A 17,399-nucleotide genomic window follows, 5' to 3' on the forward strand; every position below is an offset into this window, starting at 1 on the left:
CCCCCCCATTTCACAGTTAATAAAAAATCATTTGAACTTAATAAACTCTGTAAATGAGTTTTTTAATAAGGTGCTTTTAGTCCAAGTTTTTCTGCACAAACCTTCACACCAGTCCTTCTAAAACATCTGGACAAGCCAGCATCCTCATAGCAATGCTGCTAATAGGTAACCTCTGCTCCCCCAACCAAGACCTGCATATGTCAACTTATATTATAATGGCATCCAAGTTGTGTCTTCTTGCCTCAGATTTCAAGGCAAGAAGACACAGATTTAAAGAATAGGTCACAATGTATAGATAAAGATATAGAGAGACAGAACTTGACAATCTCTCACCTTTGTTGCTGCAGTCCAGCAGCGGTTTGGGAAACATGTACGTGCGGCACATGGAGGTGGCATCTGGCTTCCTTATTTTTGGCGGAGGCTTTGGCCATTCTACAACTCCAGATTCTGGCCCCTTGTCTTCCTCACACAGCAGGTCTACAGTCAACTTTTTTAGTTTCTGACCCTTCAGTGAAAGAGGCTCTGCACATATGGCGTAATTGCCCAAGTTGCGGTTGCCTGGCAGCTGCAGTTTTCTGATCAAGCTTTCCAAGGGACACAGGCAGCTCCACGGGTTGTCATAGAGACGGAGATAAGTAAGGCGGGGTAGGGGGAGCAGGACCTCCTCGGAGGCTGTTGTCATTTGGTTGTGCTGGAGGAGCAGGGTTTTGAGCTGGGAGAGGCCACTGAACGCATCATCCTCCACCCTGGAGATGCGGTTCTGCTGGAGATCCAAGCTCTTCAGCTGGGTGAACTGAGCAAACATGTTGTCCCTCAAAACCTGAAAGGAGAGATGTACTCGAGTTGTTTTATTTGCATTTCTGGACAATATGGTAGCATTTACCATCAGCTTACTTGTGCATTATTCTTATCTTTACTGTACTAAAAAACTTCAATCGTCTGCAGTTTGCAGCTTGTAGGAATTTAGCCTCCTACGGCCATTTGATCCCATGTTATACCACAGATTCTATATAAAAAGTGGCCATTAACTACTGTGGCATTACCCACTGATGTATAGGCAACTGTTTCAGAGCCTGAAGTTTAAAATTCCCATATTGCTGGAGCCAGATGTCAGACATTTGGAAAATACAGTGGTGCACTATGTTAAGATTACCATTTCTGAACAGCAACAGTAAACCCAAAGTGCTGCAAGTGGTGAAAGACACAGCATGGATCAGTTTTCTCTATCTGTAATTCCAAGTATCTAACTTTTCAAATTACATATTTTTAGTGTAAAAAATACATGTTAAAGATGTTTTAAATGATAAAATATATCCTATTTAAATCCAAAACAAAGTGCCGAAGACACAAATAAAAATAAAACAAGATCCGGTTTCCTTCCCGCATAAGTTATACCTGTTTTCATTGCTTTCATCAGTGTCTATTGCTCAGTCATTTCCACTTATTAACCTGCAGGCTAACATTTTGTTTCAGTTCTCTCAGCACCTGTGACATAAACATCCTGTACTTGCTCAGACATGCAAAAAACTGCACACATAAGGAAGAAAAGTCTGTCTTTGATCTTGCTCCCAAATAACTGGTGCACAGATGCTCATGGCATCAACAAGCCATCTGAAGCATAGAGAGTAATAGATTATGGATACTTAACTCAGGCTTAATTGCTGCAAAGGACCCAATTTCTTGCAAAAAAAAAAGATCTCCAGTCCGCTGTAATTAACATCAGTTGTTATTTTTGCACCAGGTGAACAGAAATCTGCCTGTAAATACCTGAATCCTATTTCTCGCCAGCAGTAGGTGGTGGATATCTTTGGGCCAGTCCTGCATCACAGTGGTCAGCTGCCTATCCTGGCAGTCAAGGTATTTTTCTCCTGACTCCATGTATTCCAAGCACACCTCAGTTTGACGCCTCATGACGCCGGGCCTGCCTCTACCCCGTACATGGCCCCGTGTGCCCCTCTCCACAGCCTTTGACCGAGGGCCTCTCCGGGGTTCCGCTGATCCAAGGAGTAGCAAGAGCAGGAGGGAAACAAGGAGATGCATGACAGGAGAGGAGAGGATGGAGCCTGGCAATCAGGTCAATTTCGGAAGTTGGATGAGGAAGGGATACAGGTCAGTCACTGCTGGTGGCACAAACAGAGGAAGAGAGGGAGAGAAGAAAATGAATTTTCAAAGGTCTTCAGTGGAAACTTCTCACAAAATCCTAAAAGATTTGCAAGAGAGTCCTTAATAAGACCCTGCATCTTGGGCCTTACTGTGTGGAGTTTGGATGTTCTCCTGGTCCATATGCAGGTTTTCCTCAGTACTCTTTATACCAGGAATTTGAGGATTACCTGAACCCATTTGCTGAGTATCACACTTTTTTTTTTTTATCTTCATGAGCACTTTGCATTGAATGCTTTTATAGAATAGAAAACATGAAAATGTCAGTGTTTGACATCACATTATTGTGTGCATTTATGTGCAACATAAAGGAGAAGTTGACACAGATAAAGAGTATCTGCTTTATTACAGCATATCTGTCAACATCTGGCAATCTGTCAATATCTGGCAACAACTAAAGCAGTAATGCTGAACATGTTGAAAGAATTAGTGGGAAAGCTGAGTGATTGTGGAGTGGGCAGAAATGGGGTGTGGGGGTGGAAAAGGGGTTTTGAGAAAAAACGAAAAGACATTTCTCGAGGTTGATGTGTGTTCATAACAGTTTTCTTTTCTTTTTTCTTTCAGTTTTCTTTGTTTTCTGCCTCCAACCAAACAAAGCTGAATGTTCCAGATCTTCTAAACACAGTTTTTCTCCTTATAATATAGGAATTGTTTGTGTTGTAAAGTAGAGGGTGAGGGGGTGTGTGTATTGCATTTGAAATCATGTAGTTTCATGTGTTTAGAGCTATTTTCCTTTATCTAAAAACACCAAGAGTGCTCGATACAGTAACAAGTGTGTTATGTGTATAAATATCTGCCACATGTACGTGTTAGTTGGACAGTTTGACAATACAATATATGTTTCATTATCTGTCAGGTTCCCAGACAGCTAGTGAAGATCATCCAGAACCACAGAAACCTGGCCTGGATGTAGTACTGCACATAAAAAGCCATGTAAAGCCACAAGTTTGCGGTTTGTTCACACACCATTTACTATATAGGTCAAACCACCAAAATGTGGCGTGTTAATTAGTGAACTTAAAAGGTAATGTAAGCAGTTTTGTTTTTTTAAATATCAGGGCACATGCAGGCAAGCTGTTTCTACTGGTTTCCAGTCATTTTGCTAAGCAAACAAGGCTGATTGTAGTTTCATATTTACAGCAGCCTACCAAATTTCCCAAATAAACCATTTCTTTTAAAACCACATAGAGCCTGTATGTCTGTTTCTTGGTCTGCTGTTCTTGCCATTTGCACTGCCAAACTCCAACATTGTCATCAGGTGCAAATATGAATATGTCAAGACTGTAAATATTATTATTTATTGCCTAATAATGATGGTAATTGTCTTATTTTTACTCTACAGTTGGTTGTTCTCACAGCCTGCTGGCTATGTTAATATGCGCATGTGTATGGGTGTGCACATTTCATGCCAAAATATATGAGTCATGAATCCCTTGTGTTATCAGAGCCAAAAAGAAAAAAAGAGGGGGAGGCCGACAGGTCTGCCAACGTGCACCCCGCGCACACATACAGACACACATGTGTGCTGACTAAGGCCAACTGTACCAAACCGCAGCTCTCTTACCGTCTTTCAGACTCATACAGTGGAACAAGCCTGTCAATGCAGATGGTGTCATTCCATTGTGAAGAACAGACAGGGCATGTAGCTAGCTACAAGCAAAAACAGCTGAGAATGTATCTGGGGAAATACTTTGCACTTCACTGAGAAATCTTCTGTCCATCTACAAATGATCTCAAATCAAATGAAGCAAACATAAACCTTCAGTTTCTTTCACTGAAGCCATTATATGCAGCAATTCCCTTCCAGCGAGCTGTCTCTCCAAACCCAAGAAGAACTTAATGAATTGGTCTTCTAAGTCACTACCTATCATTATCGGCCTAACTGTGCCTGTCTTTCTTCTTTCTATGTATTTATGTGCCAGTGTGCAAGCAAGAGAACATGTTATAGATCCTGTGGTAAATGTTTATGAAGCTGATGAGTGGCATGTTTTAACACAATGAGAGACTTGTGCCACGTATAAAGTCCAGACTAGATTAGACTCAGGTTGAAAGCACAGAGAGACTTGTTGAGGAGATCCAGACACATCCCCTGTGTATCACTATTTAAGTATTTGCCAACGTAAGTGCTTTCAGTTTAAGCCATTTAAACTGGCATAATAATAATAATTGTATTATATTATATAAATGACCTCTGCTTACAACCAAGCTATGCAGATAAGCATCACTGAACCTAGAAGCAAACATCCTACAGCAGCAGAAGATCACACTGGGTGCCGTTCATGTCCACTAAGAACAGAAAACTGAGGCTACAGTTCACACTGACTCGCTCAAAATTAGACAACAGATGATTGGAAAAATGTTGGCTTGTCTCATGAGTATCAATTTCAGCTGTGACATTGTTGGCTGAGTTAAAATTTGGCATAAAAAACATGAAAGCATGGATCCACCTTGCCGTGAATCAATAGTTCAGGCTGCTGGTGGGGTAATGGTGTGGAAGATATTTTCTTGGTGAAAATATTTGAGCCCCATAAAATACTGAGAATGATTCACATACCACAGCCTAAGTATTGTTGCTGAACATGTCTAGCCCTTTATGTCCACAGTGTACTGATCTTGTGATGGATACTTTGACCAGGATAACAAGCCATGTCACAATAGAGCACCTTTGGGCTGTGGTGGAATGGAAGATTTGCATAACAGATGTGAAGTTGACAAATCTGCAGGAATTGCAGATGCTATCATGTCAATATGGACCAAAATCTATAAAGAATATTTCCAGAAGCTTTTGAATCTATGCCATGAAGAAAAGGGGGTCAAACCCACTAGTGATGTATAACTACCCATTTATATATGTAACTGTGGTGCTGGTCTATCTCTCTTTTTATCTAGCTAGCTAGCTAGCTAGCTAGGTGGTTATCAAGCTTCTAGACAACTATTGGCATAGTCACTCTACATTATCCAGCACACATTCCAGCTGTGACCATAATAAACCCACTCAGGCTAAACCCGTCCCTTTGGTTAGCCCCATGGCCACAGCAGACTAGTTTAGTCCTTCCACTCTGGTATTATTTCCCACTCCAGCTACCACTGGTCAGTGTATGCCAACCCAAAGTGGTCAAAGAAAAAGAAAAAAAACTATCTCCCTCCATCTTAGAACATCTACAGAAGGCCCATTTATCCTCAGGGGCGTCTCTAAATATCACACAGACTGTTTTCCTGCCACTATAACATCTGTCCTGAACAAGAATAGAGTTTGGTCTAGACGTAAAATGTGGTAGCAACGTGTCCCTGCGTTTTGACTACGTGAAAATAAACCTCTGCAAAGAATTCGAGTCCTCTCTTTTGCCTCAGAGACCTTAATCATAGTTCATTTTTTTGTTCATAATTTTTGTGTGGATAGTGTCATGTCTGTGCCCAGTCTGGAACACAGTTGTATCCACAAGTTCAGCAAAAGTCCTGCCTGCTAGCAAGAGTGACATTTAATTGTCTCCGGGTTACAACGATAAAGATACAGCATGTTCTTTGAGGGTTTTTTTTTTTCTTTTTTCTTGTTGCTAATTACTTTTTTGCATTTCTGGCTCAGTTGTGAGGAATTTATTTTTCAAAGAAACCAATAACTTTTTAATAAGACAATTGATGCATGCAGTCTTTAGATGAGCAAAAGAGCTTGAAGTTGTCGACACAAATGAAAACAAACCGCTGAATAAATACCCAAGTCTGAGGAATATGTTTTGGGGACAGTTTGCAGGGAGTGTTGATCTAACTGAATATATTGTCTCCCTGCTGAACCAGCTTTAATGTGCCTTATCCAAAGTCCTATTATTTCTTACCTTATGTCATTTTATGAGCAGCGCTCGGTGTAACACATAAAAAATTAACAGATTATAACATTCATATTACATTCATACATCTGCAATGCTGTGAAAGCACAATCATTCCTACCTTCAGTATTGGAATTAGAGTTACTAATCAAACAGTGAGATTACTTTTGTTGTAGTCTCAGTTTTTAAGCATTCTCTGATTATATACAAAAAGCATATGATCAAAATCAAATTGGATTTTAATTTGCATTGCAACGATTGCCCAATTTTAGTTCACGCATGAGATAGGATGTTGTCAGAGGGTGTGGAGATTTGCACATATGAATCATAAAATATTTCACATAACAACAACAAAGTGACAGTGAAGTGCAAACTGGACCCTGCCCAGAGACAGCTCTGGTCTGTTGAGAACACAGCATCAAATGCCTTCAAGCACCTACCAAAGTAACGTGTTATAATAAAGCAATAAGTGAAAGATCTCCAGACCCAAGCTGAGTGTATACTGACCCCAACTAAGCACCAATTAAAAGTAGCTTGATTTTTTGGACAGGGATTAAGGCCGAAAATGTCATCCATTTCTACAGTAATCTCTCTTACATTTTTCTGTGAAGTGCTCTCCAGGGTGGTTTTTACCAATTATGCTACACTGACCAATCACTTTGTCAGGTACACATGTTGTGTGGCTTTTTAACACAAATTACTAACCAGCCAATCACACAGGAGGAATTGAATGCATTTAGGCATTTAGACATGGTCTAGCTGGCCTGCCGACATTCAAACCATGGATGAGAATGGGGAAAAAAGGAGATTTAAGTGGCTTTGAACGTGGCATGCTTGTTAGCGCCAGACAGGCTGGTCTGAGCATGTCAGAAAGTGCTGATTTGTGAATATTCCCACACAATCTTCTCTAGAGTTTACAGAAAATGGCCCGAAAAACAGGGAAAATATGCAATAAGTGGCAGAAAAAGTGCCTTGTTGATTTCAGAGGAGAACTATCACTCTTATAGGAAGTTAACAGTAACTCAAAAAATGTACTATGTGTACATTTAATCTCGAACTGGTTTGTTGACCATGACATTGGGTTCACTGTACTCAGATGGTCTGACACAGTTATCAGGTCTCAATCCAATAGAGTACCATTGGGATGCGGTGGAAGATTTGAATAACAGGTGTGCAGCTGACAAATCTGCAAAAACTGTGTGATACTAACATGTCAACATGGACCAAAATCTCTGCAGAATGTTTTCAGCACCTTGTTGAATTAATGCCATGAAGAGTTGAAGTGCGTCCAACGATAAAAGGATACTAGCAAATTGAGTGTCTTGTGAGTTTATCTTTAAATGCAACATCTTCTGTATCCAGACAAAATAAGGTATTAGGGATTTGTGTTCATATGCGAGTATTTGTATGATTACTCTCAAGGAATCTCTAGTAGTGTAATAGTAACGTAATAAAAGTTTACTGCATTGCAATAAAAATGGATATTGTGCAAAAAACGAAAAGATACAAGTGATTCATTGACTATATGTACAGTAGTACCCATACTCCACAAAACATACACATAATTTAGGGCTGTCAGTACTGGATAATAAAGCAGATAGCAAAGTATGCATACAACAGGCACCCGCAGACATATGCCTGAGCATGCTCTGTCTTTGAGTGTCTGTGTATGTTTCTTGAATTGTCTGTGTGGGCTCAAATGGGCCATTTGGGCTCAGTAGACCAGAGCAGACAGGTTGGCCTCTAACACCATCGCATACCACCTACATCAGGAAGAGGCACTGACTGCAGTTTGGACAAATACAGATGGTGGCTGCTCGTTTATTCGAAAACCAGATGCAAAAGATGTTTCAGACTAAATAGAAACCGCAGGAAGAAAGTGCAAGTCCCAAAGGCAAGATTTAAGTTACCAAAAAAAGTGACATCAGCAAAAGGGAAATTCCTGCTGGCAAAGAGGAGATATTTTTTGTTTGGTTTTAAGTGTCACTGTTTTTGTTAAGCCAAGAACAAAGAAGAAAGCCTTTTGGTTAAAACCCTGGCCAGCTGGGGAAAAACTGCAACAGCAAAGGGTGCCCGTGTAATAGATCTAGTCAGATTATATCTGTGGGTCAAAGCACCGACCACCGGTGACCTCTCGATGACTGCAGGGATATTACATAATCAGGATAGAGCGCTGTTGCTGGTTTACAAATGATGAAAAGACAAGTCAAAACCACGGCAATGACTTCCAGACTGATGATGAAGCAGGGCGTACCTAAAAAGCTAAAAAAAATAAATAAATAAAAAAATAAACCCTGAAAATTGTAGTGATTAGTGTAACAGTATATCGCCAGCAAAGCCTTGAGACTGCACAGTGGCTACCTGCACTGGTCGACCGCAGAGGATCTTGGTGGTAACAGTGGACAGGCCACTTGGTATGGAAAGAGTTCAGACCGCCAGGGGAAACAGTTCAGAAACACAAGGGCCACTGTGTTAGAGAGAGAAGTGAGAACAAGAAGGGGAGGCTGTAAAAACAAGAATGAGGTTTTCCTGCTTAGCTACTAATACAAAATGTAAAAATTCCATCCAAGTCGCATGCACACGGAAGCCATCAATTGGTAAGTCAGGCAGTTAATAAGAGAAGAAAAAAAGACAGAAAATCGGAGAGCATAGACAAGGAGTGAGCTTATATGTGATAGGTGACTTTTCTTCTTTAATACACTGGAAAGCCTCCCTTGCTTTGACCTTGCTTTGTTTCCTTTGGGTTAACTCTCCTGCATGTGTGCCCAAGTGCAACTGTTTAACAGACCTACCGACAAGCTACTCCAAACAGAGAGAGATGAAGACAGGGAAAGAATAAAAGTGCAGACAGTGGGAATGTATAGAAAACAGAAGTGGGAGGGAAGTCTAATAATAATAATCCCTTAATGCTAAAGGAGAGGATGAGACAGTAACAGAGACAGACATGCTGCGCATGTAGAAAGCATTCAAGAGAGAACCCTCACACGTCCCTGAGAGCCTAATTGAAACCATACAAGTTCATTTCTGCAGTGGAGGAAAACTGAGAGTGCTGTGAAAGAAATGTTTGGAGACAGAAAGTGAACGCTTGAGTGTTTCGGAGAGGGTCAGAGGTGCCCCCGCTCACAAAAGCAAACAGCAAAAGGAGGACTTTTCTGACAGAAACGAGCCATTTTGCCTGTCTTTGTGTCTTCCCCCTGCAAGACCCACGAGAAACAGCTTTCTAGAACACTTTGAAATCCAAACACGTGCAAAAGCATGTCCAAAATCAGCAGTTGGTCACCTTTGAGAGTGGCCAGAGTCCAGCTGCATCTGTGCAACTCCTGTACGGGAAAAATGGCCAGCTTTAAGTAAAGATTATGGAGTCATTACCCTACCACCACCACCCATCCTAAAAAACAAAGAGGAGGGTAGGTGCTTTATCTTATTATTATACAATATTTTGCGGTGTTTGGTAACATAGTATGTTCTCAACCTTCAGTGTCTACTTTTTTTTAAAAGGGAGTTCAAAAGCTGACACAAGATGTTTAACAGAGTTCAAACGCATGCACAATGCCTTCCCCCACCACCCAGCTTTGGTTTGGTGCCAGACACATCTGAGCGGTAAAGACAAACAGAGTTCTCCCACTCGTGTTCTTACCCCAGCGTGCTCTATTTAAATGTAACTGCAACAAGACTGAGAAGAAGGAAGTTTTACTAAAAGGCACCAATGCACTTTGTAATCAGAGTAAACCTGCAACTTTACCAAGTTTCTCTTCTCTCCTTTTCTCCCTGAAGAATTTCAGGGTGAAACCACACACTGCTCCCACTTCCCAAGCATACGTTTGGAATTTCAGTTAAAAGAGGGCACGTAAATCTGTGTGTGCATATTGCTGCAAGGACATGCGCAAATATAATCAAATATAAGCAACCTGCGAGAAAACAGCACAATTTGTGCAGCAGTGTGTGGATCCTTTAGAATATTCTAACATCAAGCTTTTTGAAAATGTGAATGTTTTTTGCCATTTCCTTGAACTCTCTTGCAGTCCTTCTTCATTTTCAATGAGATAGAGAACCGGCAGCATTCAATGAACATGAAGTAGCACACAACAGGGTTCTAAGGGCGTGGCTATCTATAATTTCTTCCTTACAGTGCAAAGAGGGTCCAAGAAAAGAAATTCACCTCTCTCCCTGGCAGAAGTGGTGCTCTGCTCAATCTTTCGCAGCAGTGTGAGCGGGACCACCAGCCAGTTACATAACATAAGAAGGAAGCATCTGAAACAAGAACTTGGATGTTTCATTCCTGTTTTTTTTTTTTTCTCTTTTGCTGCTTTTGCAGAGATTTCAAAATTAATCTCTGGCGACAATGATCCCCATCCGCCCACACGCACATTTTAAAATAAACTTGGCACCTCTTCAGCGCTTCCAGCTAAAAATGTCATAGTGGAAAGAATGCTTACTTCAGCAATTCAACAAATCAACAAATACAGAGCAAGAAACAAGAGAGAGCTTTGCTGAAATTATTTTTTAAAAGATTTTCTAATCTCCTCCCTGTTTATGAGTTTTAATTGCATTTTGCATGTTCTACACACTTGTGTGTTGCTCATTTCTCCCCTTTCAAAGCTTCACATTTGTGATGAGTTGTTATTGAGTTAGTGTCTGACACTCAATCCAGAATTTCAATTTTGCTTCTGCATTTGCCAAAACTTGTCTTTGACTCTCTTACTATCAATCCTTTAGTAAGTAATGAAAACTGACAGAGTTTTTTCATTCATTGTTAGTGCACGCCTCTAAACTCCCTGTAATTTCTAAAGAACAAAGGGGTAAAACAAAGGGGAAGTAATATATGTCTGTTAAAATTAAAAGTCAACACTTTGGTTCATTTTATTGCTACATACTCTGCAACTTTGCACCCTTTACTTTATGATTTAACTGGTTCACTGTGGCCTTTTGTTAACACTTGGAGAATCAGATTTTGTTAAAGAAATACACTTTGAACAATCCCAAGGTTGCAAATTTTTATATATGCAGGCAAAAAGGTCTGATGCACTGTTTTTTTCCCTACCTGTGCAGGGTGAGAATCTGACCTGGGCTCATCCACTAGGACCTGCAGATCTCCGGTTGATCCTGTATCCCAGGCTCCTAATCCTGTCATGAGCGCTGCATCCAAGCCAAGAAAATCTGCCTGGCTGCCTGTAAACTTAGAGCCTGGAGTGAGGGACGAATGAGTGGCTGCGCTTGCTCGCTCTCTCTCTCTCTCCTTTTCTCTCTCATGAACTTCTTGCTTTTCACCCACTCAGCTAGACTGTACTGAAAGTGTGAAGAGAGAGAAAGAGAGAGAGAGACTGAAAGCAATGTAAAACTGATTCTCGAAGGAGCTACAAGGCTTTGTCTGGTTTAGCAGTATGCACACACACACAGACATGTGTGGGAGGGCTCCAACCCTGCACTGATTCTGTCTTGAAGCAGCGGACTTACCCCCAAGATGTGCTGCTAACTGGCCTGATAGAGAGTACTCTGAGTAAGAGAGAGCTTGTGAAGTCATGCACTCGCCCACCAATGCAAACACCAGTGTGCCAGCCTGTCTGTCTCTTTCTTTTTTCTGTTGTGCTACTCAAGGAAGAAAGAACCTTCTAGATTTACCTTAAATCTTTACAGGCTTGTTCCAAAATAACTTTGGTCCACTTCCAACATCTGCTTCAGTGGTGAAGCACTGTTTTGTTATTAGTCCTTGGAAGATGTTACATACATCTTGCAAGCAGAGCGTGGGGTTTCACAAAGTTTTGCAAACAGTTTGCCACTCAACACCTGGATTGCATCAATTTAGGATACAACAGCACAAGAGAAGTAACCAGAGCTCATTTGGAGTTTTATACTATGTCCTCACAGTATGGGTTTAAGTATCAGCACCTTAACATTTGTGCTTTGTACTCCCCATAAATCATTGCCATTACATTTGGCTGATGTTCATGCAACGATTAATCTGTCATATTTGATTGCTTGTTACAAGAACCGTGTCAGAAATTGTCTTTGGAAACTATTTGAAAAAGGGCAGGTCCTTTCACAAACAGATGACTGAATGGATCTTCTATTTTTAACCAATCAGCAATGAAACATTGGGTGCAGAGAGCATCAAAGAAGAAAAACAAGCTGCAATCTAAGAATTCAAGAGAATTAACAAGCAGTTTGTGTTGTCAGCTGTGTATTTAGTATATAATCAGATGATTCTGCATTTGTCCATAAAAAGCAAGCAAGCCAATATATTCTACAGGTTGCTGAATGGCAAGAACCTGCAGCAGTTCAGCTCTAAACACATAACCTCGACTCAAGATGGGCTTTCTTCTAACACTGTCTTGCAAATTCTGCAAGAATCCCAACCACAAGTAAAGCTGCTCCATCTTGACTTTAAGCACGATTCTTACATTAAAATTGTATCCAGTGTTAAAATACTTGAACCATGAATTTCTGGTAGAGAGCAGATTTCATGGTTCTATCAATAGCAAGTAATCCAGGCCCAGACCATCACACTCCCATCACCATGCTTTGCTACTGGTATGATCATCTTTTTATAAAATGCTATATTAGTTTTACATCAGATGTGATGGCACTCAAACCTTCCAAAAAGTTGAACTTTTGCCTCATTGGTCAACAGAATATTTTCTCCAAACTCTTGTGCATCGTTATTTTTGGTCAGCAGTGGTGTTTTCCTTGGAAATCTGCCACGGATGTCATTTTTTCCCAGTCTATTACTAATTGTTGAATCATGAACACTGACCTCAACTGAGGTAACTGAGGCCTGCAGTTCTTCAGATATTGTTCTGGGTTCTTTTGTGACCCCCTACATGAGTCATCGATGAGCTCTTGGAGTAATTTTTGTAGGCCGGCCACTTGTGGGAAGATTTACCAGTGTTCCAGATTTTCTCCATTTGTGGATAACAGCTCTCGTCATGGTTCACCGAAGACCTAAAACCATACAAATAGCTTTATAACCCTTCCCAGACTCATAGATGTCAATAATTTTGTCTCTCATCTGTTCTTGAATTTCATTAGATTCTCATATAATATATATGCGGCAGCACGTGGTCTGTGGCGCTGCAGGGGAGGTGGACACACCTGAGCTGCATCCACAATCATGCTGAAAAGCATTGAATTGTCAACTGGTCTGTGGTGTGTTTACTACAATATTGTTTACTGAGATCTTAATAAATAAAATCATCATTTAAAAACTGCATTTTGCATTATCATCTTATCATCTTCGTCTAACATTAACATTTGTTTGATGATGTGAAACATGTGAATGTGACACATATGCAGCAAAATAAGACACTTACACTTCTCCAGCACAGTTCTCACATCAGCAAAAATGAAATGGCACACACACTCTGCAGTAAGGAGTTTGGAGGGTGAAGACTATTTAAACTCTGATAATACTGCAGTGGGCATCTACATTCTCACATGCAACTTAGGACTGCAGTGGATGTACAAACAGTGTATTTTTTTTGCTTTAGCACTTCTGTAACACAAGACTACTCGCGCATTTTTAATAATTTCTTTGATAAAAGTTGACATTTTTGTTTAATAGTAAACATATTCGCTTGACACACTTTGCAATTTGTTGCAAACATGAGTAAGAAAACAAAGCAGAATAGTGTTTTGTTGATCTGTGAAGTTTAATTTAGTAGGAGACAAGTAATCCCTGATAGTCAACATACTGCTCAGCACTTCTGGTCTCTAGATCAACACTGAGTGGAACAGTTCCATATTAGGACCACCATTCTGCAGCTTCTTAAAGGGATTGTTTACTGGCAAACACTTCAAAAGGCCTGGGGGTACTTATAACAGAACACTTATTTTTAGTACGTAGGACAGCAGGTATGGGGACATGCAAAGCGTTTTTAGTTTCTCAAAAGGCTATATAACCTGTCTACTTAACAGTGGTAAATGAACATACACTGAAGCTAAGTATATATACACACATGCACAAAAGCAGGCTTGCAGGGCAGTCAGAAAACCTTTGCCTGAATGTGTGTTTGTTAATACCCAGGAATGAGAAGGTCTGTTTGTGTGCCAGGCCAGCTGTGCTGCCAGTGGGGAGATGAAGGATGTGTGCCTTGTTAAAATGTCTCAAACATTCTTTGAGAGCCAGGTCAACCTGACAATCCACTGCATCCATTTAAAACGTTTTTATAACCTCCAAACGGTGTATAAACTTCCAAAATAATCTTTGATGAAAGCAAAATGTGTGAATATTTAATTTTATTAGACAAGGCAGCTAAAAGTTGTGTTTATACTTGGTTATAGCTCTAAAAATAAAGCAGTTCTAATAGATGGCTTTAAAAAACAAAGCAAAACAAAGCTTATAAAATCACTCTATATATTTCTATTCTACTCTATACAGGAGTAAATGGGAACTAAAGGCTTAAATCAACAAAGAAATTCATCTAATCTTTTTATGGCCTTTTGTTTAGCCACACAAAAACAGCTTTCTAATGAAGCTTATGCGGAAGTTCAGCAATTAAGATCTGTAATCGCTTTTCAGCTGCTAGTCTGTTCTTCATATTACTACCGCTACCCACGCTGTCTAGCTCAATACTCTGCTCCAATCATCTTCTTGCGTGCCTGCTTTGAACCAATCAGCATCTACGCTGCAGGGTTTAAATCTATGCTCTCTGTCATTCTCCCTTTCAGACTGTGCTTTGTGCAACTCATCTCCTACCGGAGTCTAATCTCCAAATACAATGATTAATTACGTTTAATTTTTCCTAATGATCTCTCCTCATTCAAATGAAGTTAAAGCTGAATTTCATTCAGACTTTTTCCCTGTGAAATGGGGGTGTGAAAGACACACAGAGAAGCAGCAGTACTGAAAGTAATTGAAGAGTTGCACGAGGACACATATTGGATGTTTTCTTTGCAACAACATCAGAGATAAGCTTTTAGTATTGTACCACCTATGAGACACTCTTGAATAACCTGCATGTTTAGTCACTTAACTCTGCTCTCTTCTTCTCATTTGTATTGCCTGACTTTATTTGACCTTGGTTCTGTCTGAGTCCCATCTCTACCTGGCCGCAATCCATAACAGTCTGGAAGCATGCTGAAGCAACACATGTACACGCTGTTCATGCGGATACAAGTATTTAGACAAACCAGATGACCCAGTATCTCCATCTGCTCTGGCTATAAATGTAGATCCAATTTTAAGCAAAGTGCTGCACACTGAATCCCTTCTGTTACACTCTGTCAGTGTACAGCAGTGATTCAGCACACACTCCACAGGTAATTGCTCACTTCAAAGACAACAAGCATTAATAACTCCTTTGCTCTGGAAATCACGTCACCTTCTTCCCCCCCTTCTTTATTTCCTCACTGTTTACACGCCCCTTTCCTCCTCTTTCCACTCCTTTAGGTGATTAATTTGTTTTGCGTTGTCATCTTTCAGCCGCTTCCGCTTTTCTTCTTCAGTTTTCTTCTCCTGCTTTTTTTTCACCCCCCGTTTGCTTTATTGTACTTGAAGAAGAGTTTAAGGAAGTAAAAGATGCCAGAATGGTAGAATATGGCTGTTTTACTCAGTGAAATAGAGAGCAAAACACTGACTCGAAGAAATAAAAAGAGTCATTCTTACATACTTTTTGCTCTCACGTGGGTAATTAACTGGGTGTCTGTGACAGTGTGTTACTCTGGATGTCATTGTGGATTAAAATCATAACATTTCGCAAACAGACAAATGAAGGTTGGACTGAGAATAGAGAAATAGACATCAATAAGACAATAACACAACTGCCTTCGGCTCCATGCTCTCCGCTGATTAATACATTGCTTAGCTGTAACTGCGTTTAGCGTAATATTGACCATTAATCGAGGCTAACAGGAGGGTGGAAAGAAGATTGTTTGGATATATTTTCTTCATCAGCTGCTGTCACAATTTGTCATCCCGAGAGCCACGGCAGATTTGAATCACATCATGATGAACTGTAAGTAATATTTTCTGGAATTTGGCAATGATTATTAAATAAGTGACAGTGTTGGTTTAAACCCTGGGCTGTGGATAATTCTAGACAAATATGAGCAATGTCTCCATGACAGTATGTTGCAGCTATCAATATAACTCTAAACCATGGTTCATCCCTAAAGCATTCCTGAGAGTAAGGTGAATAATGACTACTGACAGCATTTATTGGTTGCAGGCCTCATGCTCCTCTGTTCATTGTTTATTTGAAAAATGAATACAGTGATGTTGTGAGCCATCTAGCTCCGTAGCTCAGTTGGTATGCTATACCCAAATGGTAGGCGGTTAGCCGCTAGCTAATGCCTAGCTTTAACCACTAGCTAGAGAACACAGTGGAAGATTTAGCAGGAAAGAGCCTTATTTTGTACCGTGGATTTAGTGAAGACCAAATCCAGAGATAAAACTAGAGAATTTGTTATTCTTAATCGTAAACTATTCTAAATGTAAGTTCTTTTCAGTGTCTTCATTATTTGTTGTTCTGTGTTCTGCCAAAAGCTCAAAAGCAATAAAAAAAATTCTAATAAAAATCAAACACATTATTTTCATAAACAACAATGTGCCTTGTATTGAATTCAAGATGATGTGTTTTTATGAACAGCACTGTGAAAAATTCTTGAGCCACCCCCATTTCTTTAGATTTTGCTTGGAAAATGGGAAATAGGTGATTTATTGAAAGCATGCAAAGAGATACAGCATATAATAAAAAACCAGAGATTGTACAATTCCAATGAGCCTGAAAATGAGCAATATTTGGTACGACCATCTTTTTCAACACAGCCTGAACTTTCTCTCTTATGTTTGGCATCATTGTCATGATGAAAAATGAAGCCACTGCCAAACAGACGCTTTCCAGATGGTATTGCATGTGGATCATGTAATATCATCTGTTGGTACTTTTCTGTGTTCATTATTCCATCATTTTTGACAAGATCCCCAATTCATATTGGGGCCTTTACTGATGGCTGTGGACACTGTTCTACCTCTCTTTTGACCTCCTCCACAAAATATTGAAAATATTGACACTGACTTGAACCAGAAATTTAAATTTGGATTCAATTATCCATAACACATGTTGCCACTAATTTACTTCACCGTGTGATTCATAACTCATCATTTCTCCCTTTTTTTTCTCTTGACGGCCAGCCTCCGACTGAGACCATTTTCTGATGAGGCTTCCGTGAACAGCAGCTGGAGCCGCTGCAGGGCCAGATGCATTTCTCAGGTTCTGTGTCAGGTCTTTGCTGGATTTTTTTCCTATGACTTTTAAATACTGTTCATCTGTTGTAGATGGGTTTTAAGCCTGACACTTCTTCTCTTTAATCCTCAATTTGTTCACTGTCCTGTTTTTCTAAGTATGCTCACCACCCTGGGACATGCCATGCAAAACATATTATGAAGCATACATTTATTTTATAATCTATACAACTTCAGTG

At 40.1% G+C, this 17,399-nt stretch overlaps 1 protein-coding gene across 4 annotated transcripts in view; it reads right to left on the reverse strand.

Moving 5' to 3' along the window:
- lrrc17 (leucine rich repeat containing 17) overlaps positions 1-11,387 on the reverse strand; it is a 26,657-nt gene extending 15,270 nt beyond the window's left edge. For 2 of the 4 annotated variants that reach the window (XM_005725243.1, XM_005725240.1), the window contains exons 1-3: positions 11,023-11,387; positions 1,768-2,120; positions 334-820 (exon numbers count right to left, since the gene is read on the reverse strand). In XM_005725243.1, the coding sequence (XP_005725300.1) occupies positions 334-820; positions 1,768-2,040 (760 nt within the window). In that variant the 5' untranslated portion in view covers positions 2,041-2,120; positions 11,023-11,387. Of the gene's footprint in view, positions 1-333; positions 821-1,767; positions 2,121-8,342; positions 8,381-11,022 lie in introns of those variants that run through there. The other 2 variants (XM_005725241.1, XM_005725242.1) reach the window with 2 other exon arrangements.
- Positions 11,388-17,399: the final 6,012 nt, after the last annotated feature.

Source organism: Pundamilia nyererei, unplaced genomic scaffold, assembly GCF_000239375.1.
Source record: "Pundamilia nyererei isolate P.nyererei 1_Seehausen unplaced genomic scaffold, PunNye1.0 scaffold00014, whole genome shotgun sequence".
NCBI lineage: Eukaryota > Metazoa > Chordata > Actinopteri > Cichliformes > Cichlidae > Pundamilia > Pundamilia nyererei.